General features: G+C 37.4%; 1 protein-coding gene across 5 annotated transcripts in view; it reads right to left on the minus strand.

Moving 5' to 3' along the window:
- Positions 1–27461, minus strand: part of ANO4 (anoctamin 4) — a 177418-nt gene that overhangs the window by 54958 nt on the left and 94999 nt on the right. For 3 of the 5 annotated variants that reach the window (XM_058022152.1, XM_058022149.1, XM_058022150.1), the window contains 4 exons: positions 15588–15688; positions 15230–15331; positions 12432–12476; positions 7735–7866 (listed from right to left, as the gene is read on the minus strand). In XM_058022152.1, the coding sequence (XP_057878135.1) occupies positions 7735–7866; positions 12432–12476; positions 15230–15331; positions 15588–15688 (380 nt within the window). The remainder of the gene's footprint in view (positions 1–7734; positions 7867–12431; positions 12477–15229; positions 15332–15587; positions 15689–27461) is intronic. The other 2 variants (XM_058022151.1, XM_058022153.1) reach the window with 2 other exon arrangements.

The following is a 27461-nucleotide window of genomic DNA, read 5'->3' on the forward strand; positions in this document are numbered from 1 at the left end:
TGTGAAGTAATGACTAACAAAAGTATTTTGAGAGAAAAAACATGCTGTATTCATGTAAATCTTAATGCTGATAGAAATTATATTTTATAAAATGTAAACTGTGAAGCAGGTAGAACAGTGTTGTTTTCAGCTGAGGATGGAACTCTGTAATAGGCTGTTTGTGTGGCAGCAGAAACGAATGAAAAGGCAGGAGTAAAACAGAAATGAATAGTTAGAGATTTTTGCTCTTTATTTAATTTTCTTTTACTGCCTGACTATCCAAGATCCCACCTCCCAGACAGTTAAAGAACTGTGAAGATAACTTCTCAGATATCAAAACAGCACAGTAATTCTCATTCTGACTTAGCTTGACTTGTCATTCTGACGAGTTCTTGTAGGATTCAACTGCGAATTGGATCACCTTATCTGGGAAACCTGCAACATGGAGCCAGATAACACCTTAATCTATTTTCCTTGTAATACAAGGTTGTTTTGCTTGTCTGTTATCACAACTGTCTCATACTGCAACTAGAGATAGCCATTTCAACATCTTTTCTGAAGAACTTGTTTAATAGTTCTGTTTGTATTTAAGAATTTCTATTCTCATGAGTCATGAATGCAAAAAGGCAAAAATCAGGGATTATGGGATCTCTAAAAAACAAAGAAATAATCACTTGTTTAAAGAAACACTTCAGTAATTTGCATTCATTTGCAAACTTAGTAATTGTGTTATTATAGCTTTTGATCTCAGGTGGGCAAGAAGAAATAACCAGACGTGTCTGTGAAGCAGATGTAAGCACCTCAGTATGAGAACTGCCATGAAGAACTCTGCCTGTTCCAGAATAGCTGAAGCAGTCCCAAAACACCTATGAGAATATGAGCTGCAGAGGTTCTGCCCTGCCCAGTCATGTGCCAGCAAGGGTAGGAGGGGGAGAGGAGAGGAAGGACTCACCATATTCAGAGTGTGTCAAAAACATGCCCTTGAGTGTTTTCCAAAGTTATTCATGAAGACATGGATCAAGAAGAGATGCTAGAGTTCAGCAAAGGTGAAAAAGTAGTGCCAAAAATGAGTCCTCTAGATGTCCTGAACCATCCCTAACAATATCATTATTTTGGGATAGAACTGCATGTGATAACATTTAAAAATAATCCTCACTTATTTTTGAACATATTTTGAACATAGGGTTTTATAAATTAGAACAATGTCAGGGAGGTTTCAATTTATCTTGAAAGTCACAGGAGTTGCTCTTGTCAGGGGAGAATCAGGCAGCTCAGTGCAGGGCTTACCCCTTTCAACCACCACCCCATCTTCCCAAGCTTCATGGGCGTTTCTTCCCCCCAAATTTCTGTGCTTCACTTTGTCTTATTTCTGAATGTGGGTGGTAAATCCATATTCATGGAGTAATCATCAAAGCTATTCCATGTTCTACAGCATCCAATGAAGAACTCAGAGGTGAAATATCTTCTCAGTCTGTGAAGAATCCCACACTTCAAATTTCAGTTCACAGGGGCCAGAGCTGAAGACAATTTCAAACTAGGTACACATAAACATTTATCAGACATTACTGAGACTTTATACAGACATGAACTGTATAAAGCAGAAGCTTTCTAGCGAGTTTTTTAACCCTTGTTGCTTTTAGGTGGAAGAATTTCTTCTGTTTCTGCTGTTCTGTTTCTGCTGCCCTTGTTAATTTTCAAATTTCAAGGATTTGAATATTCATAAGAGCAATACAGCTTGTTTTCAGGCTCAGTAAGGGTTTAAACTTTATTTATGAGACTCTTCACTGATGGTTTTCATCATTTTGTCGCCTCTTTTGTAAGACAAAAAATAAGTAAGGATTAATACATTATATTTTTTTACCTGTGAAGTTAATGTATAGGTAGATAAAGCCAGTGATTTATTCCACAACATCTATAATAATTAACTTGTTCCTGTAAGTCTTATGTGTGTGAGCTATCCTTACTCAAAAAAAAAATCCCAATGAAGATAATGAGAGTACTTTTGGAAGGAAAGCTTCCAGAGTTGATCCTTAATTAAAGTCCCTTTCAAAAATGTCATTCTGGAAATACTGCTCTTACATTTATGCTGTAAGAGACATGAAGAGTCAGTGAAGGTTAATTGCTTTGAAGCTATATTTGTAACCTTTTTAACTAAACTGTGAACTGGAAATTTCAAACTATCTTTCTGTGGATAGGAAAGCACAGCAAAGCTAACTGTTGTCTAAAGGAAGACCTCAAATAGTGCAAATTCAACCAAGAAAAAAATACCAATGAATTCCTGTTCACACATTGTCTTTGGTAATTTTGCAGGTTTTACAAACCCTTAAAGTGTAAATTTAGCTCTTGAATCTTTGAATACACATTTGAAAAACAGAGGGTTTGCTTTTCTTGCTTTATTTTACTTGTTATATTTTGGGAAAGCAAAAGGCAGGAAAAGGAATGTTTTCTGCTTTAGTGACAAGATAGAAAAAGATGAAATCTGAACACCTGTGGCCTGCTGACAAAGACACAAAGGGGGGATGGGTGCATGCACAGATCCGTGTGTATCTTTGCACTGTGGGTCCGCAGACACTGAAGCAGTCTGACGCCATATCTAAAACTGCCTTCTGCTGGAAGCAGAGCAAACTAAGAGCACAGATGTGGTTGGAAGTAGTGATCTCTATGTGAGTAGTGTATTCCTTAGCACAGGAAAAATGCCCAACCTTCTGTACTCCCAGGTAAATCACAGAGCCAACAGCCAACCTGTTGGCTGAGGTAATAGCAGGTTTTTAGCTAATTTAACGTAGAGCAAGTAAATCACCAGGTGTAGCAACAGCAACAACACGAGTTTGCAGTACTCCCCTGAGAATAATACCACACATTTCTCTACTTTATTTGTTTGAAAATGGTTATATTATTAGCACTTGCTGATTTTCATTTTGCTTGATTTTTAAGGCTGCAGCTAACTGTCTTGTTTATGTAAAAGGACGTTTTTATTAATGGCTAGCAGGGGGTTTTCATACCATACAGGGCCTCAAACAGGGTCACTTTGGGATGAAGAATGTTGTAGTGGCTCTCTCTGTTTCCAATTTGGCACCACAGCCTCAAAACTGCCAAAGTAAAATAGAAAGTCATGAAAGTGCTGAATCTCAAATCTCTCCTCCACCTTCCTCTGCCTTTGCCCCAGATCAGTCTTCTCCCCTGATCGCTTCTTGATTTAACTTAGTTCACTTAGAAATATTCACCTGAAATAGAAGGAGGGAACCTTTTATATTTTTCAGGGATGCCCTGCTTCTTTCTATTTTTGTGCAATTAAAACTTCCAGAATCAGAGGGAATAAAAAAACCCAAAACAACATTGCAGGGCATGTCCAAGTTTGGCAGCACAAAGATTTGTTCGAGAGCAGGATTTGCAAAACTGTGATTCCCCATTTATAAAAAGCCATTAAAAAATGTATAGTTATTATACTGTAGATGTATTTAAACACCAGAATGACCATCCTGGTTCAAAACAAGTAAGTGTCCATGCAGCCTTGTGCCATGTCTCCAGTTGTAGCAGATCCCTGATCTATCCATGATTTTGGGGTGAGGGGACTCAAGGCACAGATCATCTTGGTAGACATGGAGTTTGTTAAGATCAATTTGAACATCTGGAAAAGCTTGAAAAGACAAGTTGTCTTTGAGACACACATATCTTGGAAATCTGGAAAAAATATAAGACCTATGTACCACAAGGGGACATAATACAAATGAGAAGAACTCCATTAACCTCTGGTACTCGTGGCTTAATTAATCGAGTTACTATCCTAGTCCTCCTAATTGAGTAAATTTTTAATCTTATTTTCACTAAGTAATAAATATTTAAGTGGTTATTCAATTATATATTAGGTTAATATTTAATCAGAGAGTTTATTGCCTTTGAAAGATAAAACAAAGGGGAAATAGTTCCTGATATAGAGTTTGAAATCTCTAAACAGCAATTAACATATTTCCCTAGCCTGTGTACAGTTATCTCAGAAATTGCAGCTAATTGCTGCTGTTACTATTCCCAAGTGATTAGCAGCTGACTACATGAAATAAATAAGATGTAGTAGAAGAACATCTAAGTGTGTCTAATGGTAAACATTTCTCATATCTTGTGCATTTGTGTAATGGATAATTTTCAGAAGAAATACTTTGGTATAAACACAGTCTTTTCCAAGCTGTGGCTGCAAAAAAGAGACACTACTCAGAAGTCTATCTTGAAAACAATAACTTTGTATTCAACACAATTAAAAAAAAGTGCTTGGCAGAAATTCTTTCCTCCAAAAAGAGATTTTCTATTACTGAAGAAATAAGATTAATTTTGGTCTTCTCTTGTACTGACAATTTTGTGATATACCCTATGAAGTATGCCATAATGCCTTTAAAAGAAAACCTGAAGCTGTGCTGCAAAAATTAGAGGCACATCTTACAAATGTCATTCAATACCAGTTTTGGACAAAGGACAGATGGCTAGCTGTGCCTCTTAAAACAAACTTCATTTTATTTTGAAAGCTGAATTTCTCCACATCTGACATTTTTTCATCTGAATGGGAAAGAAAAATGCAAGAAAAAAAAAGTCTATTGATATGATCTAATAAAATTGCTCATACTCCTTGTATATCAATATTTAAAAAATATTATTTCCTATGGAAATTAGCTCTGGTAAGGTTTTTTTCTTAATTATTTTCCTCCCCAGACACCAAATTGTAAGTATTGTCAGTTCTTTGTCTTTCCATGCTTTTAAAAGAAACTATCATAAATGAAGTTTCTACTCAGATCACATAAAATCTGTATCAGACTGGAGCCCTCTATGTGGAAATTACGGCTAGATCACAAAAGATAAACTGCCTGTTCTTTGGTGATGTTAAAGACATCTGATGCTATGAAGAAAGGAAGAAATAAAGAATTTTAGACCCAAATTGCAGTATTTCAAATACAGCCAAGCTCATATGAATATTTAAGGCATAAAATTTTAGAAAATGCTAAGCACATGAAACCAGGAAAAAAGGAAGAATTTGGCAGCCTCTAGGTAGGATATGTGGCAAAATCTACTGTGAGGCAATGGAGATCTTATCTGAAAACAAAGGGTATGGAGTTTTATGCTTTCAAGATGGTTGTAATGGTGAGTGATTTACTTCATGGTCTTCATTAAGCATATCTTGGAAAAACGGTAATTTATGACAACACAGAAATCTGAAATATTTTCAACTGCCAAAAGTACATATCTTGCTCTCCAGAAATACTTGTACAATAGCCAGAAAAATCCTCATCAGTGTAATTAAAAGACTGATTATATATTTTAGGCTCCTGTGGGTATTTCTCAAAGAATAATTTAATGTACTTCCTACTCATCTCTTCCTCTCACTTAGATTCTAGATTTGCAGGAAAATTGTATGGCTTCTACTGTAAACTTAAAACTCAAAATCTGTACATAAGTTCTGACAAAAAGCAGACACTGGTGGCATTTTTTCAGCTATGACCTTATTACAGTGCAAAAGGACTAAAAAACTTGCATTTATTCTGCATTCTCTGAGGACTTCAAGAACTGAATGAGTTACAAACATTTGCTTTGCTCAAAAAATGGCCATATGTTCAATGAAAAGTCTTAAACAACACTGAGGTCAGCTAGCTGAACGCTGGTGTGGTACTGGGACCCCTCCAGTCCTGTACTGCTCTCTCTCTGAATCAGTTTTGGCACAACTGTGTGATGGAAGAGGAGGCAGAGTCACAGCTAAAGGCCCCAGAGCAGGAAAGAAATCATCACTGCTCTTCTAGACTATAGGATGATGTGGTCTTCGAACACTGAACTCCACAAGCAACCACCCAAGACAAGTTTGTAGCCTCCAGTGTAATTACATTGAATTAGTCATATGGTGAGAGCAAAACCTTAACCACCCCAAATATCAAAATGTATGGACTTTTCTTGCCACTGACAAAATGCAAGCTAAATTATCATAACATTACTGTAGATGGCAATTCTTCTTTTCAGCATCTCAAGAATTTCAGTAATCATTTATCTTCACATTCCTAAAACAATATTGTGAGTCTCTGGTTTAAAAAAATTGAAATACCTGCATGCAACTCAGTAGAAAAATATTGAACAAGTCACTGTATTTCAAAATTCTAGTGAAACAAAACAAGCCAGGCACGGGAAACAGGCTGAAGCATGATAGGAACACCATTGCTGTCAGAGCCAGCATCTTTTGGGAGAAGGAGGCCAGCTCAGCCAACATTTTATAAACCCCTAAACAAAAGCATAGGAAGACTACACACAGAAAGCTAAGCAGAGAATGTCAGGTCTGCCAGGGAGTAAAATTTCCAAGGCCGCCATGATGTAAAAGAAGCATCAAACAACAGCAGGAGTGTTAATGAAACTAACACTTCTTATAAACTCTCCTGCCAGTTTACCAACATGAACATGAGCAAGGCAGAAGAATGAAAAAAAAAACAAACTCTAAAAATACTCTTCATAAATGTCAATTCTCCTTTCAGCCACAAAAAAATCTCTCAGAACAAACTACCAACCCCTTTCCCACACGCAGCAATTTTAAGGGAAGTTAGCAGTTAATATTGATGGTAATAAAAACATTAATGCTGACATCCCAATTTATTAGGTTTTAGTATCACTAGTCTATTCTCAAACTAATTTTGAGAATTTTGAGGGTCAGTTATTGTGCCCTGCTCTTCCTCATGCAGGGCACAATAACTGACCCATCTCTGTATCAAACAGACTTCTACTGAAATTTCCCTGGAGTTTTGCACCTGTTCTTGTTTTTCTGCTGTATTTGGAAAGATGCCATTTGTGGCAGAGGTTTACTTTACTCATTTTTATTGCAGCTAGTAAATCAAATCTCTGAAAAATTATTCATTCAAAATGAGGTATTTCAGAGCTTTATCAACCTGACTTCTCCCTGAATAAAACCACATATTTCAGAATTTGGAGCAATCTATAATTCGTTCTCTGTCTTCTTTTAGTACCCTCAACAGTGCTGCCTAATCTTTGTGGCTTTGCTCTCAGCCAATGACTGTTTCCCATATCACAAACACTGTAACTACCCATAAGACATCAAAAATTTAACATCCCTTAAATTTCATACGAGTTATGGAAGTTATGTGGGACTTTTTCTGCTCTGCATTTTGCAAGGGAATAAAGACTTCTTGTAGCCTAAGTGATTTCTCTGACATTTGTCCAACACTGGTGCTATTGGTGGAAAAGTGTCCCTGCTAGGTCTAAACACTGTCTGAACACTGCCATTTTGCAAGGAGTTTTGCTTCTGTAAAATTGAAAGAGAAATGCAATCAAATTGACATTGTCTGTTTTCTTTAGAGTTTTGTTTGTTCTACAGTCATAACTAGGAATGAAATGCAAGTATCAGTATTTCAACCATTAGTGATGAAGGACTTGTTTCGATTATTCTAAAGACATAAGGAATGCTGAGAAAAGTTTTAATCACATCTTTAAGTGAAACAGAACAATTGCAATTCTGACATGAGAGAAAATAGCCATTTGATTTCTTGAAGGATGTAATTGAAATTCCAGTGAATTAAAAAGAACTTTCCCATTGATTTCCTTAGCTTTGAGCTGGACTTTTAGTTAATAGAAACATAGACTAGCTATCTCTCCCTTTTTGTGAAAAAGGGCTAATATGAAGGCACTAGTCCTTAAGACACGAACAAAGAAATCAATTTTTTCCCAGGTGAATCCAGAATGAAAAGTTTTCACCTTGCCACTGAGATGTGATAGAATACTCACTGATGGATCCTTTGTTGGCTGAATGGAGCAGTATAGCAGTCATTCTCCTCCAGATCTGGCAGTGTTTCCTTGTCCAGTTTCATTGGCTTTCTGGGCAGCCATCCTCGGAACCTGCTTATCTGTTTCTCGATCCTGCAGCACATGATAAGTATGAGCATTTGTGATAATGGGTTTTTCCACTGCATTATGAAGTACAGGTTGTCAAACCAGGACACTGAATATTTACAATTAGGAAAGGTGCAATGTCTTTTGACTTCTGTTGAGGCAGACCAAATTACATATGCCGAACTCGATTACTCATAACCAGCTTTCTGCAGAGGAGCATTTATTTTGTCTCATCAGAAAAGCAACGCTGATGGTACATGCTGCCATAAATCTTATTAAGCCCAATGAGTGCTTGGCATGTTCTCTAAATCTTTATTTCTCACATTTTTAGTTAGTTTAAAATTCAGGCTTAAGAAATGTTAGATTTTGGACATCTAAACATTAGAACAGTAGAGATTGTGACAAAAATCTTTGGCAGCTAAACCCAGCAAGTTACAGGCCATTACTGCTCTCCGCATGGATTCTTACTTTGCAATTGATCCTATTACAAAATAGGCTACTTTGTTCATTTCATTGTTTCTTGCAACACTACAACCTCCATGAAACCAGAACTCCAGGTGTATAAGCTAACAAGTGACTGCTATGCAGATTCTTACATTTGGAAGGTGAAGACAAACAGTGATTGAGCTGAATAAAGGGCGGATTTAACTACAGGTGCACTCATGCAAAGATACACAGTGAAATGAAGGGAACAACCAGAACTCTTTGGAGAAGGCAATCAAAACCAAATTCAAATCCATACTAGAATGCTATAATGAAAAGCTCCTAAGAAAGCTGTGTTTAGTACAGTGACTCCTGCTCCAAGTCCTAACCACTGATCCCTGCAAAAATCATGGACTACAAATTATGGAGTGTGCCCATACTACAGTCACTGGTTGAATGTTTCCAGAAGCGGAGCTAAAGGATGAGAATTTACTTCCCTTACTTCCTTTGAACTTAATGCTCAGTTCTGAAAGAAACTCAAGGACTGGAAATATGATTGGGGGGTTTGTTTGTTTTGTTTGTTTTTTTTTTTTTGGTTTTTTTTTTTTTTGTAGTTGTTGTTTGGTTATTTTGGGTTTTTTTTTTAAACAGCCAACATAAGAACTCTTAAGACCAGCAAATGCTGGTACCTCTGCACAGCCAATTTGAGGGAGGACAACCCATATCCAGGCAGCAATACATGGGGAAGTGATGTGAAAATGTTACACATTGTCATTTAAAATTCATAGAGTTTTTCCTGGAATAGTCAGCCTTCTTCCACCAGGTTTTAAATTGGACAAGGAAGCTAATGCTTATTTTTAAACATGTGCACATTTCAAAATTGTAAATAAATCAGCTGTACCTGTTAAATTCTCATTTCTGCACTTCCAATCTGGAATAGCATGATGGGGCAAAGGGTGTCAGATGTTGCATTTGTGTGTAAATTTATCATCAGGACTGTTTGGGAAAACTGGAATATGCATGTAAACTTAATATAAGATTTAATTACTTAATTAATCATAACCTCTCCATGGGCAGTGTTTGCACTGAGTTTGAGCAGTTTGGGCACAGGAGGAGGTGGTTTGCAAAGGTCTGTGCTGAATGCAGGTGAGATGTCAGATCCCAGGGCTCTAAAGGGCCTGATCCATTGTAACTCTCCAGCTGCAGCATCCTGACAGCCTTGAGCTAGTCTGTGTAGGCAGATAGAGATGCCAAGGGAAAGTAAGTTCAGGGGAAATCCCTGTCCTTTGGCCTCTGGTTTTCCCCCTGTAAATTCAGTAAGCCCTGTGTATATTCAACAGGCTTAGCTTGTCTGGGTATGGAAAAGGGAGGAGGGATTAGGAAGAGGGTTTTTCTAAATATCCTGTTCCATTCCTGTTAATTAAACTCGTTTGAATTCTCAAAGCAATTAACACCCCTGCCCATCTGCAATCCTTTCCCATTCATGCTGCAAGTCAATGTGCGCGTTTGAGATACTGCCTGCTGCAGGTTTATCACACCACACAAGCACAGCACAAGGCGACTGAGTGCTTTCCCCACTTAACAGCAATGCATTATTCATGCTGGCTTCTCACGGAGTGTACCCAGAATTCGAGTGGTTTGCCATTCCCAAGACTCAGATTACTTGGCATGCTCAGTCAGCCTGCTGGCAAACGGGTCAGAGAAGGTTGCAAAACCTTACTGCAAAGCACAGAACATGCAGCACAGCCTCCTGCAGGGAAAGCAAGCCCCCCTAGATATCTCCTTGGAAAAGAAAAATAACCAAGTTTTAAAATTTCCTCCAGCTCATTCCAACAGTGCCGTCAGTCGGCAGTGCAGGTTTTGTACTCTACAGGATCATCTCGCAAAAGGAAAAAGCTGAAAGGGTGATGTTGGTGCTAACAAGTACAGACACAAGTGTTAAAAATCTATTTTTTTATCATTTCTTCAAGGATAATCCATGCCTCATTTTCCCCACACTCAGCTGAATAGGGGAACGTCGTTTAGAAAGCAGTGTGACCTACTCAGGAACAATTGGGTGATGGAGTGATAAAGAGGTAGCTGCTTCACACAGTACCTCAAAGACAGAGTGTCTCCCACTTCAATCCTGCCCCTGCTCTCTAAGCCTAGCCTTTATTTAGCACCCACTTTCTAAAGATACATATTGTGTTTAACTCACGCAAAGAGTTTCTCAAAAAATTTAAATGAAACTGTTTTCTCACCATAAAGTAGGATAGGGATAGAAAAGTTTTTCAAAGAAAAATCAGGAAAAGAAAAAAAGGTTTTGAATTGGACTGATTTTTATGAGTGGGTCAGCTTTCATAGAACTTTATGCATATTGTGGTGCTAGCTATTCTATTAGTTTAGTTTTAAACCATGATGCAGGTGCTATAAGGTGTCTGATACCTTTTCTTTCCTTTAAAGTAGGGAAGTTTTGTGATTTGAAGTGTTGAGATCACCAGAATTTTTCAGAGAGAAAATTCAAGTCAGGTTCACAAGTTGCAAGAGACCTGCTCTAAACTCCTTTCTAAAATAAATTTTGCACAAATGTCAACATAACTTTGGATTAACTCAAAAAATGAAGAAAGGCTTTGGGTACTTGTAATCTACACTGAACTATGAGTAGAGGAAATAGATACTTTTATTGAAGCCATATATCTAAGTTTCACATAAGTGAAAATAAAGCTGAATATGTTTTATTTTTCCCCTCTAGGGCCATTCAGTTACAGCTTTTCTTCCTCAAGTAGCTATTTATAGACCTGAATATAAAAACTGAATTTAGTGTTCTCATCACTCAGGAACTAAATACCAGAAAAAGATCATACCTCTTCCCATCCTGACTTCAAATTGCATCCTGACTCATAAGAAAATGAATGTGAAGCAAAACTTCATATAGCACATATAAATAATTGGAACCTTCACCTTCTCCTTCCTATCTATTGCTTTAGTCAAAGCAGCCATTTCACAAGACCAATTCCAAAGCTAACAGCTGCTATAGCATCTATTGTAAGGTGGGAATGGAAAATAAGGCAGCATCAAAATTTTTAGAAGATTTGTGTGCATTTATTACTGTGTGCCAAAGAGAGATAAAATGTCTCAACTCCACAAAGGGCTCATTTGGTGCTTATTAATGTGAAAAGGCAAATTCCATAATGTGCTGGTGCTGTCAAGTTACCAGCACACTCTGACATAACTTAATATCCAAAGTGCTTTTTATTATGCTCATACTGCAGAGTGATCATCCCATGGATGCAAATATATTGACATTATGTGCAAAATGGTACGGCTGTTTACTCCAAAATGCTGGTATTTCAAATTTAATTTTTCTCTCTTAGAGGTTCTTGAGAATATTTCCACTGACCTCAGTAAAAGAGTAGATTAGGGGCTGACTCCTTTGAAAACTGCATCAAGAGTACCATGGCATTAAATACCACATACAGTGAGAGAGATAATTGTACATATATAAATGATCTGATTTTGCCAAGTCTGTACAGTTTTTAGGCATTTTGGAGATATTTTCATTTCATTTTCCAAGGTATCAAAAAGAAAATGCAAACTGCTGCAGGAAAAGAGCTTCCTTGCTTAAAGTCAGACATAACCTGGGCATCAAGCATAACCTTAAAGGTATTTAATAATTGAGTGAAAGCACTTCAAAGATTCTTGGAAAATACACATCTCTCAAGCTTGGTTCATTGGCTTTCTATCTACCAACAAAGTACTAAGCATCCCCATGGAGGATGCAATAAATAAATAATGCCATCACTGTTACAAGTAAGCAGGGTTCATGGAAATGGAAAACCCCCTGTAACTGTGGTACTCTAACCCCAAGAAATTCCCTAATGAGCTACATGGAAAGAAAGAGGTACAGCATTTGCCCTAACATCTGTTTCTTTAAAGACTCCATCAGTTGAAAAATATTTTTTTATTCTTAAAAAAGGCAAAACTGATAAAATTAGTTGCTTCTTTCACAATGCGGATGCCTTAAAAATGCAACTTCTGTTTGGTTATTTTTGTAGATGTTCTAGTATGTAACTACTCCCTTTATAATTTCTACAAACACAACTGATTAACTTTTCCATCCAGCTTGACTTTAACCATTATTTTTGTTACTGGTCCAAATGGGCATAAACTGGCATGAGAGCTGTACTCACCTATTCATGAACTTGTATCGGCGATGCAGGTAATAGATTTTTCTCCTGGAAGAACAGCAAAAATGAAGCCAGTCGAGAAGAAAACCCATCGTCAGTTACAGTATGAACTAGCAAGGAAGGAAAGGAGATTGAAGACAGAAGCCTGTAAGAGGTGGAGGAAGAGACTAAAAGAGAGATTAACAGAACCGCCACAGGAAGCCACACAGACACTGGTGGCATTAGAATTGCCAGAAGATCATCATTTTCCCACTGTCTCCTCCTTTTCTGTTATTTGTCATGTGTGGAAGATGGGGATTCGAAGATGTTTCTATTTCAGAGTTCATAAACTGTTGCAGGAATTCCATAGGACTGACACAAGTATGGATTAATTATATGACATCTACTAGTGAGTTATTAAAGCTGCATTTGGTGAAACACAAGGGGGAGTCACTTAGAAAAGCCAGGAAAGCTGTACCTTATGCTGCAATATGCTGTAATGCATGCAGTACAGAGCAGGGTCTGTGGTTCCTGTTGGGATAACATCCTTTGAAACAGAATATAGGCTACACAAGCAAATGCACATGTGCTCAAGTGCCAAGTGTGCAGCCACTCCCTCTGCCCCTCATTCAGGCTGGTTTCTGTTGTCAGTGCAATAAGCTTGAGTGAGAGCAAACGATGAGCAAGTGAGCAGACAAGGGGACACGAGCAGACACATGCTGAACCCACTCCCATCCTGCCTCCTGACCCGCCCTGCAGTGCAGGGCAGCCCCTAACCATCATGTGTAGATCCAGGACAGGGAGTCCACGTCCTGGGCCTCTCCCCTGCTGGCTGCTCTTGTTCTTCTCATAGATGCCTATCATACCACAGCTGCCAGGATCTGACACAATGCCTTCAGCACAGAGATCACATCTTCACGAGAGTTAAGAAAATCTGAGGGTTCTTGAGTGTGGATTTGGGACTCATATTCCTTTCTGGAAAATTTGGGTGCCTGACCAAACTCTGATTTCCTTCTCCAGAGGCTGACTTTGTCATCCCCTCAAGGTGATTGCAAAATCAAGGTGGTTTCTCTGTATTCTGAGAGGTTCCACTGTGTAATGTAGAACTGTACCACTTCTGGAAAATGGAGGCTTACATCACACATGTTCTAAGTATTGTAGTAGATGTAGTGTAGGAATGTTGTTGGTGCCTTGGAAAGCTCCTTGGAAATCCTCTAAAATAAGACAACACTAATGCTTTACAAATAATTTAAAGAATTGGTTAGCATTCCAGATTAATTTTCAGAACTTTTGAACATTTTTGTTATTAGAGTCCATATCATGCTGGTGAAGTAAAATTTTTAAAACTATTTCATGTTGGCCAGCCTTCTTTGGATAGTGTTATTTATCTTGCTCTACTCAATATACTCAATGTCTTGCTCTGCTCAACCTTTCTCAGCAGAGAAAGGTCAAAGCTAAGTGTTTCTGAAGATGCCATCCTCTTCTTGGTTTTGCTTCCAATATTCAGAGGTATCCACCACTTTTCCCCTCCTGCTTTGAAACAACAAGGATTTCATTCAGTGATGTGTGGACCTTGCACAATTCCAGCCTGAATAATCAGGAGCAATAAGCAATCAGCAGCTGTTGAATCAAGGACTTAGACAAAGGCATCTGGGAACACACCATTTAGACTAGTGGACACTTTGTAAAATTCTTTTGAAATGTTAAACTGTACCGTTGTTTTTAAGAAAAAATTAAAGAACCTGGCCAGCAGTCACTAGTGAATTACCATGATTTCCTCTTAACAATGCTGTAGTAATTCTCTTTCTATGGATGTGGAAAGAATGAAGCCACAATCCTGAAGCAGGTCAAGAAAACCTCAGTATTTTCAAAGCTTTCTATATAATATGTATGACACCTACTTTGCTATCTACTGAGTGATCAGGAAAGGATAAGCTGCTCCATGACTAAATTCAGAGTTCCTGGTGTATTTCTGAATCATGAGACTTCAATCCACTGCCAGAGCAGGTCCATCACAAGGAATGCCACAGAAGTCAAAGAAGGCACCCTTTTGGCCTAATGAATTGTTTCTATGGCAGGAACACTTTAAAAAAAGAATATTCCTATCCTCCAATGACTTGCTTTGAGAATTTTCTCTTTAGCAACAGAAGCATAAAGAAGAGCAATTGAAGATTTGCTGTGAAAATCAAAACAAAATAAATACAAAATAAGCCTGCAATTTTGTCCTTAATACATATCCATTTTACCTTATGAGTTCTCTACTGCTACAGAGTGTCTTGTATCAGAGGCATTTTTCATACTTAGGTAAGAAAAAACAGAAGGAATCCTACAAAGGCATCAGCTCACTAGTTGCATATTCTGGGTCTGATTCTTTTCTTGCTCAGGAGCAATTCCATTAAAATCAATGGAGCTTTATATTACAAACCCTGCTAATTGAAAGAAAAGTCAAGGTCTCTCAGTTCATGGGTTGTGGTCAGTTCCAGTGGAAGTCTTAATGCTACTTTAAGAGTTCTGATAACCAGCAGAATAAAAGCAATATTTTACATAAAAAATTTCATAGCTCAACATGCAAACAATATTTAATCAATTATAAAAAGAACTTGAGTTTCAATGTGGAATTAATCTGGTTATCAGTAGCATTTAATATAAGTTCTCCATTTTCTTCACAGGAAAAAGCATTCATAGCCTAAATTGTTTTCCTATGAGATGAGATACTTATTTACACTTATTTATGGGATACTAACTACATACTATACAAGCAATTTACAGGTGCATACCAGATACGTCAAACAGACATGCACTTTCTGTGCTGCCTTACGTACCTGGATCTTCTTGACCTCCCATTGATTTCAATGAAATGTCCATTTAAAAAACAGCAGCGCACAAGTATGCAGGGGGCTCCAGCATTGAAGGGGTTAAAGGGCCTGAGGACAGAATACCCCATGAAAAAAGCTGCACTGCTACAGCCCATCTTAATCTCAAACCAGTATTGTACTGAAATTGTAGGCTTTAACAAGAAACAACAATGCATGTGGTATCTAAGGAACTCCATTTATATTGCCTAAAGGTGTGTGGTATCTTATAGAAGAGCTTTTCTACAGGCATTTTGGTGTTATTACCACATTAACTTTACAGTATAGTGTGGCTTTGGAGGTTGAGACAAAATGCAGCTACACCTACCTGAAAGGCATTCTTACATTCATTAGTTCAGCATATTTGCCCAGGACCTCCCAAGGGGCATGCAGTTTCACAAAGATGATGTCACTGTTTGTTAGGGATGACTGAAAAAGAGAAACAAAACAGCCACCAGAGCTTACTTTTTGAAGTAAAAAAGAAAGAGACCATAGTCAGCGGTCAATGAGATGTGTCACAATCCCATACTCTTCTTGAAATGTTGTTTCAGTATTTTGTCATCCTATTTTTCTTCTGCTGTCCTGAAAGCCATGTGGGAATCCCTTCTGGCCTGCATGTGTGCCTCCTTCACATGGAAAAGAGGACATGGAGGGCAGACAGATGCATCTATGAGTTAGCTGAGTGTACATCTCATGAAGAAAACTTTGTGCAGGGCGTGCACATCAGCATGGCTGCTGCCTAACAGAGAGCTGTCTGGCAAAGACCAGAGGATGTGCAACAAAGAGGAAAGAGGAGGAATTTGGGTCTGTTTGCACTCAGGAGGAGACACAGTGCTCTGCAAGAAAACTACAGCAGGTTTGGCTGAACACAGAGAGCCACATGATAATACTGGAAGATTAAATGCTCAAATTCGAATTAATATTAATTAAATTTTCATGAAGTTACATGTGATACAATTTTAGACATTCAAGTGGATGGCATTCCAAAATATAGGTAAAGGTGTAATTAGTATGAGAAAAGGAAAATAAGATGACAGAAAACCAGGCAAGCAAATTGTTAGTCAGCTCTGGGGATGATTTCCTAGATTTTTAGATGTTGTCCTATATTCAATGTTTCTCACATAAATTCTTGGTTAACACTACTTACTGGGAGTTCTTAAATCTGGTATTGTTTATCTGGAAACTACTGTGACTGGATGAGTGGGAGGCTGACATTTATACTTTTTACATTCTCCCTCCCCTACCCTGATAAATGCTGAAATTATTGAATTTGCACGTCCTTGTCCTTAGAGGGGCTAAAATTCTATTACTACTTTGTGACATGATAGGAATGAAAACTCCAGCATTTAAGATACATATATATGGTTTTATTCAGCACATCAAAAAACTCCAAAAACCAAATAAACAAGCAAAAAACCCCCAAAACAAAAACAAAGGAAAAAACCCCACCAGACCCAATCACTATAGAGTTAACATTTTATAAACAACTATAATATTGGACCATAATGGACACAGATATTTGTACTCAAAATATTACTGGGTGCAAATATGGATTTAACATACAAAGGAATGAGTGATGTTCTGGTGCTAAAAACTGCAGGAAAAAAAAATCTTTCTTCTTTGCTGATGAATTTCTGAAAAATATTTCAATACAAAATGACATAACAGCAACAAAATGCCCCCAAGAGACTTGCTTCCAAGACAATGAATTCACTTGCACTCTTTCTCTGGCTTTTGTGGATTCTAAATCAGGCTTTAATTATGTTTTTCTTTATAGGTACATTTCACAAATTAGCTTCTACTCTCCCATGAGAATTTAGCACGGAGATACCACCAAACCAAAACTTAATTCTGCCACTCTAAAAATCTCCTGCAAACTGCTTTCTCAAAGGTGAGGTTAAGTCAGCAGTGAGTGGATTGGCAATTTTGTCCTAAATAGCTTAGATTAAAAAACAAAACAAAACAGAACAAAATCCACCAAACCTCAAAAGAACTATTTCAGAAGACCAACATGCAGAAAGAAACTGCAGTACTGACAGAATAATAAAACTGAGAAATAGGGGAATTTATTAAACACAGCTTCTAAACTTAGTGATGGCTGTTATACTGGAAGTTTATAGGTATTTTCCAGCATATTATAGTTTGAACCTTACTAGATGTGGGAGCCAAACATGACTTGTGAAGATGCTGTTTTACAAGTGAACACTATCTAAATTTGGTATCTTATTTGTTACATGTTTTCATGCAGAAACATGAAAAACTTCTGAATGGTCATCGCAATACAGCTGTTTAAAGAATATTTTTTAACTCTATAGCTTGCTGTGTTGACACATTAAAATGTTTTCAAAATGACAATTAGCTTTGCCAACAGAAGATCTAACCAAAAGAAAATCTAATCAAAATACACTTGGCAGGTTCAGTTATATTCAGAAAAAAAAGAAATAATAATACTAAATTATTAATATAAAATCCATTTCTCTTGGGTTTGCTCATGTTAAGTGCTCATAAAGGAAAGCACTAAGCAAGGCTGAGAAAAGCAAGGCTGGAAAAAACAAGACTGGAAAGAGAATAACAAATCCAGATGGAGGATAAATTAAATGAGATGTCACACTCACCTAATCTAAGGAGTAAATAGCTAACTAAAATGTCTGAAAAAACAATAGTATGAAGACTACCTTCATTACATAAATACTTTAGTGAATGGAATCTCCTAAACTTGGTTAGATCAGTATTTAGACTCAGAGTCCTTCATCTTATAAATGTTTCAACTGAGAATAGAGGAACATTTTTCTGTTGTAATTGACTTTCAAGGGTTGGCTCGTTAAATGATTTGGAGAAGTAAACTCAATTTCACATTATGGGAACATGCAAACAAAAATCAAAGTAACATTACTCCCCTTGGAAACTTAAATAAGACAACTATTGACATGATCAATCTGCTATAAAGCGATGTCCAGATAATGAAGAAAGAAAACCAGAGGAATTAAGGGCGCAGGCCAATGAGACAAAACACTTAAACAAACACAGAAATTGAATAAATATTTGGAATTGACCTGTAGCACCATATCACAATGCAATTATTTTCAGGTGACCAATATTCAAATAAATTGGTTGTTTTGAACGGATTTATTGAGGACGAACATTCATAACAAAACTGATTTTCTTCTGGTCACTAACAAACATTCTTGGCCGTCTTCAGAACAGCGTAAAACCAGGATGACAAGAGACTTACCAGCATCAGATAGCTGTAGACTCATCTAGAGTGGGAGGCACCTCTAGGGTTCATCTGGGCTGAGCCTCTGGCTAAAGCAGGGCTAACTTAGATCAGCCTGCTCAGACAGGAGCTTGTCCCATTGACTGCTGAATATCTCTACAGGCAGAGATTTCACAGCCTTTGGGCAACCCACTGTCTGATACTGGCTGGAGAAAAGAATATTTTCTGTGGAAGAACTGCTCTCTTCCGCAGAGAAATGTCGGCTCAAAACTACCACTTTCTAGACTTGTTTTCCTTTAAAACCCCCCTTATTTGTTACAAGAACTGTATTTAATTGTTATTCTCATTGAGAAGCGGTAGCAAGCTTTATTTAGTTTAATTGACCTGATCTTCAAAGTGGGTTTGTATGGTAGAATTCAGATAACCAGAGTCTGAGTTACAGATAGCCAATATAAATTTGGGCTTTATTGACAAGCATCATTAGTACTGGATCATTGCTGCCAGCCCTAGAATACAGGCAGGACTATAGGTCCACGTATTATAGGCTTCCCCTTCTGGCAAGGCTCCCTTTCTATTTTGTCATAAAGTTTGTAAAGACATTGCTATTTCCCAAAGAAATCCAATCAACTGCAAACACATTTAAAACAAAGCCACATTTTCTTCTCCAGTCACTATGTAAGGAGTGAATGAGGCGAAAGCATGGGCCACTTCTGTAACTCCAAAAACAGAAATACCTGTTGTGGTGAGTTACTGTCATCAACTAGGTCAAGGAAAGCTTGTAAAAGGTCAGGTTGTCCTTCTAAAGCAGGCACAGAGTGGTGCCAAGTGCTGGTTAGGTTGGGGCTACTAAACTCCCAGTATTTCTGCAAGCATTCTAATGTCTTTTGATGGCAGGATTTAAATATATATGTATTTGCTATTGACCTGACTCTGCTCATTCTGCACTTATCGCTGCTAATCTGAATAGAAGCAGAGTTATGTGCTGACATGGAATGTCTCTTGAAAAGCTCATATTTTGCTGTATTTGCAGGCCGCCTTCCAGGATTAAGGCTAAAGATTAGTATCTTTTGTCAAATATCCTCTTGAACATTCTCCTCCTCCTTGCTAATTTTAGTTCATTATCAATAATATTGTCCAGTCATTACAAGACAAAAGCAGCTGTAGGTACTCACCTTGATTTAAGCATTTCTTGAGTCTAAAAGCTAAGAAAGTTGAGAAAACCTATTCAGAGCATATAACCTTGCAGAAGGTTAAAATTACAGTGGCTCCAATTGAATGGTGGCATTGTTTATTTGCCTTGAGGCTACTAGACAGGTTTTCATTCATGTATGCAAAACAATAGGGTGAAAAAAAAAAGTCAGAATTTACCATTAAGGTGTTTCCCCTATCATAATTTAAGAGAAAAATTCTCAAGGCTGTATCTCTCTTCACATTTAAAAGCCTTCCTCATGAAAGTAAAATGAGATAAGATTTTGAAACCAATTTAGTAACTAGAATTAATGTCATCTACTGTAGGAAGATCCTACAAGGCCAGTGAAAAAGGCAGAACAGAAACAGTTCTTTACATTTTGGCAAATTTCTGGTAACACCATAATGAAGGGAAAAACAGAAAAGGAGACAAAATCAACATATTTCTTCCATTAACAATTTTCTCTGTAATCTAGCTCTGTATGATGTCTGAGTGCAGAGTAGTAAATAGTCACTAGTACATGTTCCACTGTTTTTGAGAATTACTTAACAGCACAGATTGATTTGCCATGTGGAGTGAATTAAGCGGAAAAACAAAACCCAGCAAATTTTAGTTGATTAAACTGTTCTTCCTCTGCAAAACCAAAGTAAATGTAAATTCATGTGGGCAATTCCATGGAGCTGGAAAAACAGAAAGTATATTCTGCCAATACTTTTCCAGCGCATACATTATTACTGGGCAATTATATAGATACTGTCAATATACGTCTGGTTTCAGGGAAAGTATTGCATACTCACAAACATTCATCTCCATGTTCATGCTTCTGAGGAACCTAATGAATAATGGTGCCAATATCTTTCACACATGTACCTTCAACAAAAGCATGGGTTTAGTGAAAAGGGGGAATATATTGTTCACATTTTAATTTGGATATTAAGAAGCTTTGACTTGCAAGAAACTGTAGGGCAAAAGCAGTAAGGATGAAAAGAAGAATAAAAAGGTAGCCCAATGTAAAAAATAGGAAGCTGTTCATAAAACCAATTTTGACCTGAGGACACTGACATGTGAAATGCAGAATAACTTGATCTAAGGAGACAGAGGCACATGATTACAATTTAGAATTATTTTTATATTTTATAAAAATTTGTAATCTAAATTTCATGACAAAATATGATGATGAAGTAAAGTGCATTTTCTTTTACTTTGCCAAGTGCTTGCAGAGGACCTGCTCCAGTGGAGTAATGCAGGCAGGTGGCTGCTTCCTGCCAGCATTCAGGCAATGTGTCATCTACTCCAGCTCAGAGCAGGTGTCATTGTTACAGTGCTTAATTTCTGGCAGCATATGACAGGATCTCAATTGTGGAACAGAACAAGGGGAAATGGTTGCAATGTCCTTCTATGTAGACAAAAATACGTGAGTGGGAGGACAGCTTCAAGAACAGGGTAGGTTACTTGAGTAGAAGTAAAATGCAAATACTATCTCACTGCTCAAATTTACTGTGCAATGATGAGCTCACAATCTGCAGTAGAGAAATACAAATTCCTGTAAGATAAGAAACCACATCAGAAGGAAGTCTTTAATTCCAACAAATGTCATCTAAATCCGCAGAATGAGTCTTAGAGTAAGGTAACTTAGATGTAGTAAATCAACCATGGAAACAATATCCTCTGACTTGGACTGCACTTCTGAGAGAAAAGAATTAGAAATATCGGCAGCATGACTATCTTAATGGAAAAGGTTGATATGACTGTGAGGTAATGATAAAACATTTGATAATTCCATCAGCAAATACTGAATGAATATAGGTTAGACCCATCTAGGTAAGATCTCTGTGACAACACAGCTAATAATATGGATTTTATCTGAGAAATATCCTTTAATTCCTTTGGACTGGAAAATTACTATAGACATATGAAATCATTATTTGCAGATTTAAAATGCAGATAGCAAAAATCTCTGGGCAGAATAGTGCATTTTTACTTATGGAAACAGTATGTGACTTTTTCTCTTCAATGAAACGTCAGTTATGAGCTCAAATTTTACATAAAAAATTTTAATACTTTATATAGTCATAGTTGACATCATCAAATCTCTTGGCTGTTCTGTGGGCCTAAGAAAGGCCTCTTCAGTACATTATTTTTCTTTTGACATCGCAGGCCATTAAAAGTGCATCACACAATTGAACTAAATTTTATAAGGCAGCTTCCTTTGTGATTTACCCCAAGGGTAAAATATAAAGCCAATATTTTTCCTGTATGGGTTTATTTCTCATTAATATTTTTTTGAAGTAGAAAATATATACATTTAATGAATTGTCCATTAAATATTCATGTTTGCATTTAGAGGCCTGTTGAAAAAACATTGCTTTGGTAAAGAAAAAGGCAGTTTATCTTTTGTCCAACAGTTAATTTCACAAACATGATAATTAATAAAACACACAAAAAGATGCAGGCAGGCTTATTATAGCTTTTTCAAACACATAACCTAGAGAAAACTGAATAAGCTGCTTATTGCATCACAGATAATATAGGCCATCTAGTCAAATCTCCTGCTCTAAGCAGGGACAACTAGAGTGGTTTGTGGGGTCTTGAATATCTCTGTGGCTGGAGGCCTTGCAACCTCCCTGGGCACCAGAATGTCTCTGGACAGAAAGATATCACAGGCTGAACTTCCACGTGGATGCAGAAGTGTTGGCAGCAGCTCTGGTTCTGAGCCCCTGCCCATGCTCCAGCACTGTGAAGGTCTTTGGTTGTACAACGCCCTCTGCAGAATCTTGTTTCTCAGCTCAAGGAAGACAAGAAATACATACATGACTATCAATCTGTACTCCAAAGGCCTTTCAGCACCCACACTTTCCAGCAGGCAGTGAACTGCCCTGCGGCTCTCTGTACACCTCTGTATTTGATGGTGCAACTCAAAATTCTTTCTAAAGGGAGACACACATGAGCTCAACAAGAGCACAGCTCAAGAAGAGAATACTCTTAAGGTCACTGTCAGCTCAGCCCACATGACACCAGCCCCAAGTTCTTCAAGCCAGGTATTCACCACCACATGAGTAACTACAGGCAGGGGTGTTAGGCTGTGCTGAAGGGGAAGCAGTGGGGTAATGCAAATGCTTGTTTCTTATCTTGGGTGCAGTCCCATGCTGGCATGAATAAGATAAGCACGTGGACTGGCAACACCTGGATGGGTTTCTGCACCTGGCTGTGCAGGACACAGGTGCTCTGCAGGGAAGTCATGGGAGCACACTCCCACTGCTCCTTCTCAGACTTAATACAGCTTCTCATTTTCCAGGGAAGAAATAGCACCAAAGGAAAACCAAGATCCAGTTAAATAAAGGGGAAAGATGCATGTGAAGAATGTGAATCATTCGCAAATCTACCAGTTTCTACCATAAACTCTGTTAGTCTGGGCAACTCAAACGCTTGTTCACTCAACTAATGTCTCAGTTTTCTGTGCCTTACTTACCTTACTGCAATGATTATTAGGACTGGAAAGAGTTTGAGGAGCCATCTTCTAATAATTCATTTCACGTTGTTCTAATAATTGCTGCAAAACTTTCCTGCCTTCCTCATTTAAAGGCAGAAGCATGAGCAAGACATTTTCCCTTTCTTCTTCCACTTTATACAAACTGTTATACAGTTGTTATATTTCTTTAATAAGATGGACAAAGTGAATTTCTGAGCAACTGCATTCTGTAGTCTTACTAAGGTACTCCAAAGATCTGATACACTAAAAGGATGCAAACAAAATTTTACAAGGAAAGTTGTCTTGTAAATGTGCCATATTTACAAGACAACTTGTAAATTGCTGTTGCATATGGTAGAGCATATGGTAGAGCAGCCATCTCTTCAGGCATACCACCATTACTACATGAAAGGAAAGTTCTTTCCAAAGCAAAATGTGATGGTGAGAATAGACTTAATTACCAATATTCAGTTAAAAATTAATATTAAAAAAATTAGATAGATTGACCTTATTTTAAATCCCAAACCATGCTAAGACTGTATAAGACTTCCCACAAAAAATTAAATACAAAACCCCAAGAAATAAAGGCAAATACATCTTAATGTGTTGTCTTTAGCAAACTACCATTTCATGTTGATAATAAAAAAAATCTCACAGTTTAGTGCAGAATGGAAGTTTTTAATAATTGATGGTGTACATGATTGTACATTGATGACCTGTCTGCTCAGCTAAGCTCGATGTAATTTGACCTCTAAGTAATTAGATCATTTGATGTTAAAAACCCACACATCAGAAACAGAAGAAATCCCCCACTTTCTTATGCAAAGATAATTAGAATCTAACTAGAGAGAAGGTGAAATTGAAATACATAATGTCTCTAAACTAAGAAGGCAAAACTCTGGATCCTTTGTGCATCTGTGCACAAATCCCTTCATTTGTGAGACATGCTTTAAATGAAACAAGGTCAAGGTATGACAAGGGCAAATTATGAATTTCCTTCAGGCTGTTCTAATTTATTGTGATAAAGCAATGCCCATACATGGCACAATGAATTGTAAGGCAGACACCTAAACATGACCTCTGCTATCGATCAATCATTGCTGCTCCCAGTGTGCCTACTGACATAAGGTGCTGGATGAACACACCTCCTGGATGACGCAGAGGAGCAGAGCAGCACCAGATGGAACTCAGTATCTTAATGGTTCAGATAAATGTGATAGAGCACAGAGAGGATTTCCTCTCCTAGTTCAGAGCTCTGACATGCAGATTTAATGAGAGGAGTTGCAGAAAACAACAAGAAAACAGTCCTCTTTTTCTTGAAAGACAACATCACTATCACATGACATAATGTTAGTTTTGATCTGATAGCATATCTTGCAAAGAGGTGGTACTAATCCTGAAATTGTTTGCAGAAAAATTTGGAGTTTTCAGATGCCTATGATGTGTGAAATGAAGGCCAAAATTAACACATACATTAGCAAAGAATCCCCCTTTCCAAATTCACTTGTACCATGGAAACTGCTGAAATGAAGAGTCTTTACTTAATAGACCATACTGTCCTTCTCTAGGGATAAAAAAAATAAATTTGTCTTTAAGAAGCCCCCAGCTTACAAAAGGCAGCTTGTTCAGCTTGGGAAAGTACAAATCTCTTTTTTATTTATTGAGAGATAAATAGTTCTATCTTTTTTGGGTTTTTTTTTTAGCATTTTGCCCATTTTTTATAAGGACTGTGCCTCTCAGAGCTGCAGCAAAGAATTCACAGCCCATAAGTGAAACAGAAGTTGCAAAAAAGTTTTTAGCTCTGTGGTACTATTCAGATCCTTTTATTCAGTGCAAAATTTTGGAGTAGAATTGAAATTCTCATCTATTGTGCCTCTGGAACATGTATGCTTACAGCAATCTGTTTCGTTCCCTTCTATAGGGAAGTAGAGAAACCTAACATGGAAATAAAATCAATATCTCACTTCACTTAATAATCCCAGTTTTTCACGCTCTTTATAGATGCACTGTGATAGACATTTTCTTCTATTACAGAGATTTCCTGATAAGAAAATTATAACTCCACTAGATAATTTTTGTAATAAGTCAATATGGACCATACATGAATGGCTCTATAGACAATAATAATTTTGTGGAAAGGAATTTTCTTAAAAGCATGGCATTTTGTGCCCAATGAATATTATAAAAGATATTTCAAAATTGGAGGGAAATTCCACTAGTGTTACATCACTAGAAAACAGGGAAAATTTTGCAAATTGCAGAACAGTATCTCAACAAACCACTTCTTAGGGATTTATAATTGCACATACACTGCAGGCTGTTATTCCTGTTAAATATTTAAAATATAACATCCAGTGTGTCTGAGACACGTAGTGTAGGAATGTGCTTTGCATCATTTGATGCAGATTTGCAGAGTCACTACAATTATTTGTGCTTTACAAACACACATACATCATCATGCATAACCTCTTTTGAATGTCAGAGGAGAGTGGTGAATTGTTAAAGGAAGAAATGGCATTAAAGTTGTATGGCACACACCTCTCCTAGTTCTTGGTACTGAGGACTGAAAGCTTTGAACTGAATTGCTGTCATCACAGCAGCACAACTGGTGAATTTCTTTTCTAAAATGATGTTATTACCTGACTGTCTACAAATGCCATATTGCTCTTCAAAAAAAGAAAGATCACAAAATTATAAAAATTAACTAATTTCTTCACCCCAATATTTCAAAGCAACTCCCCCCTTTCTGTGTCTTACACACATATCCAGAAACACAACTGACAAGTACTTCTCTCAGTGTTTGTTTCCTCCTCGTATTTGCTTCCTCCTTCAGAATCCCATCTGCATCTTGCTTGCTTATCTCCTTATCAAAGTCACATTTCTCTGACCAGGTTCCTCTCAGAGCTGCCTGCCCATCACTGGCTGTGTGTGACATACAATGTCACAGTCATATTTTCTGGAAAAATCCCTTCACCCAGGATTTTGCTCCTGGGAAGCTAAGAAGCTGCAGAGAAAAAGGAAAACTATATTATCTCATTGCTTCTCCTCTGTTTTGCTCATGTGGAATGTGTTTGGAGACTGTTTTTCCAGAAGGTGATTGTTTCATTGGTCTCATGTGAATTGTTTTGACTTATTGGGCAATCATGGCCCAGCTCTGTTGTGGCTCTGGAAGGAGTCACAAGTTTTCTTATTATCTTTTCAGCCTTCTGTAAGTATCCTTTCTGTATTGTTTAGTATAGTATTTTTTTACATAATGTAGTATCATAATAAATTAGCCTTCTAAGAACATGGAGTCAGATTCATCAATCCTCCCTTTATCTCAGAACCCCGAAAATACAATAGTACAACAGAGGCAGCTCCAATGTCAGGTCTGTGCCAATGGCAGCCTCTCGAGCACAACCAATTACAGAGCTCTATTTTTTTAAAACTTCGGTTTGAAAAAGTAACAGGAAGTCATCTTAATTTTCAAACTGGAGGACCCTTGTAAAAAAATACACATATATTAAATTTCCCAAACTACCAAGAGAACAAAAATGCGTGGATTCTTGCTTTGCCCAGATGGTATTTAAGCACAAAAATGGGAGAAAACTGAAAGCTTTGAAATATTTTTTTTTCTGGCAGATTTTAAGCGAAGAGCTCATCTAACAGAGATGCCATTTCCCCTTTAAAACATGAAAGGTTAACAGGAAAATATCAAAATACTAATAAGGAAAGAGCTCTGGGTAACAACTGAGCAGTCATCATCACTGTACATCATTGGTGGAAAGTGCAGTGGCAGCAACACTGACAAGAAAATAGAAAGTCTAATGTTGGAAATGTCACCAAGTGCCTAAAGTGATGCACTTATCTAACATATGAATATTTTTAATGTATAATGAAGAGCAAAGGAAAATGGAGGAGGGGGAAACCATGCTCTGTGTTTAGGCAAATGACTTCTCATGCTACATTCTAGTGTCTGACAAACACATTCTTGTAGCACAGAAGATAGAGAGGTGGCTGAGAGTTAAATGCAGAAGAGATGAACACACAAAACATCACTGTTAGAATCAAGAAGAGAAGCCAGAAACAGAAGCCAGAACAGGGTAATGTGCATGAAGATTAAAAAAAGAAATCAAATTAAGAGCATACAGGACTCAAATTCCCTAGTCTTTTATTTTGTATAGCTATTCAGCAGGGTGCAAAGTACAGCCTGAGTAAGAAATAGATGGATTAATTAAAGAAAAATCAGAGCAGGACAATAAGAATGATAAAGAATTTTGGGAAACTTGACCTGGGGGAAAGCATCGTTCAAAACACAGATGGAATTCAAAACACCAAAGAAAATGCCAAG

The sequence above is a fragment of the Melospiza georgiana genome, chromosome 4 (assembly GCF_028018845.1).
Source record: "Melospiza georgiana isolate bMelGeo1 chromosome 4, bMelGeo1.pri, whole genome shotgun sequence".
Classification (NCBI taxonomy): domain Eukaryota; kingdom Metazoa; phylum Chordata; class Aves; order Passeriformes; family Passerellidae; genus Melospiza; species Melospiza georgiana.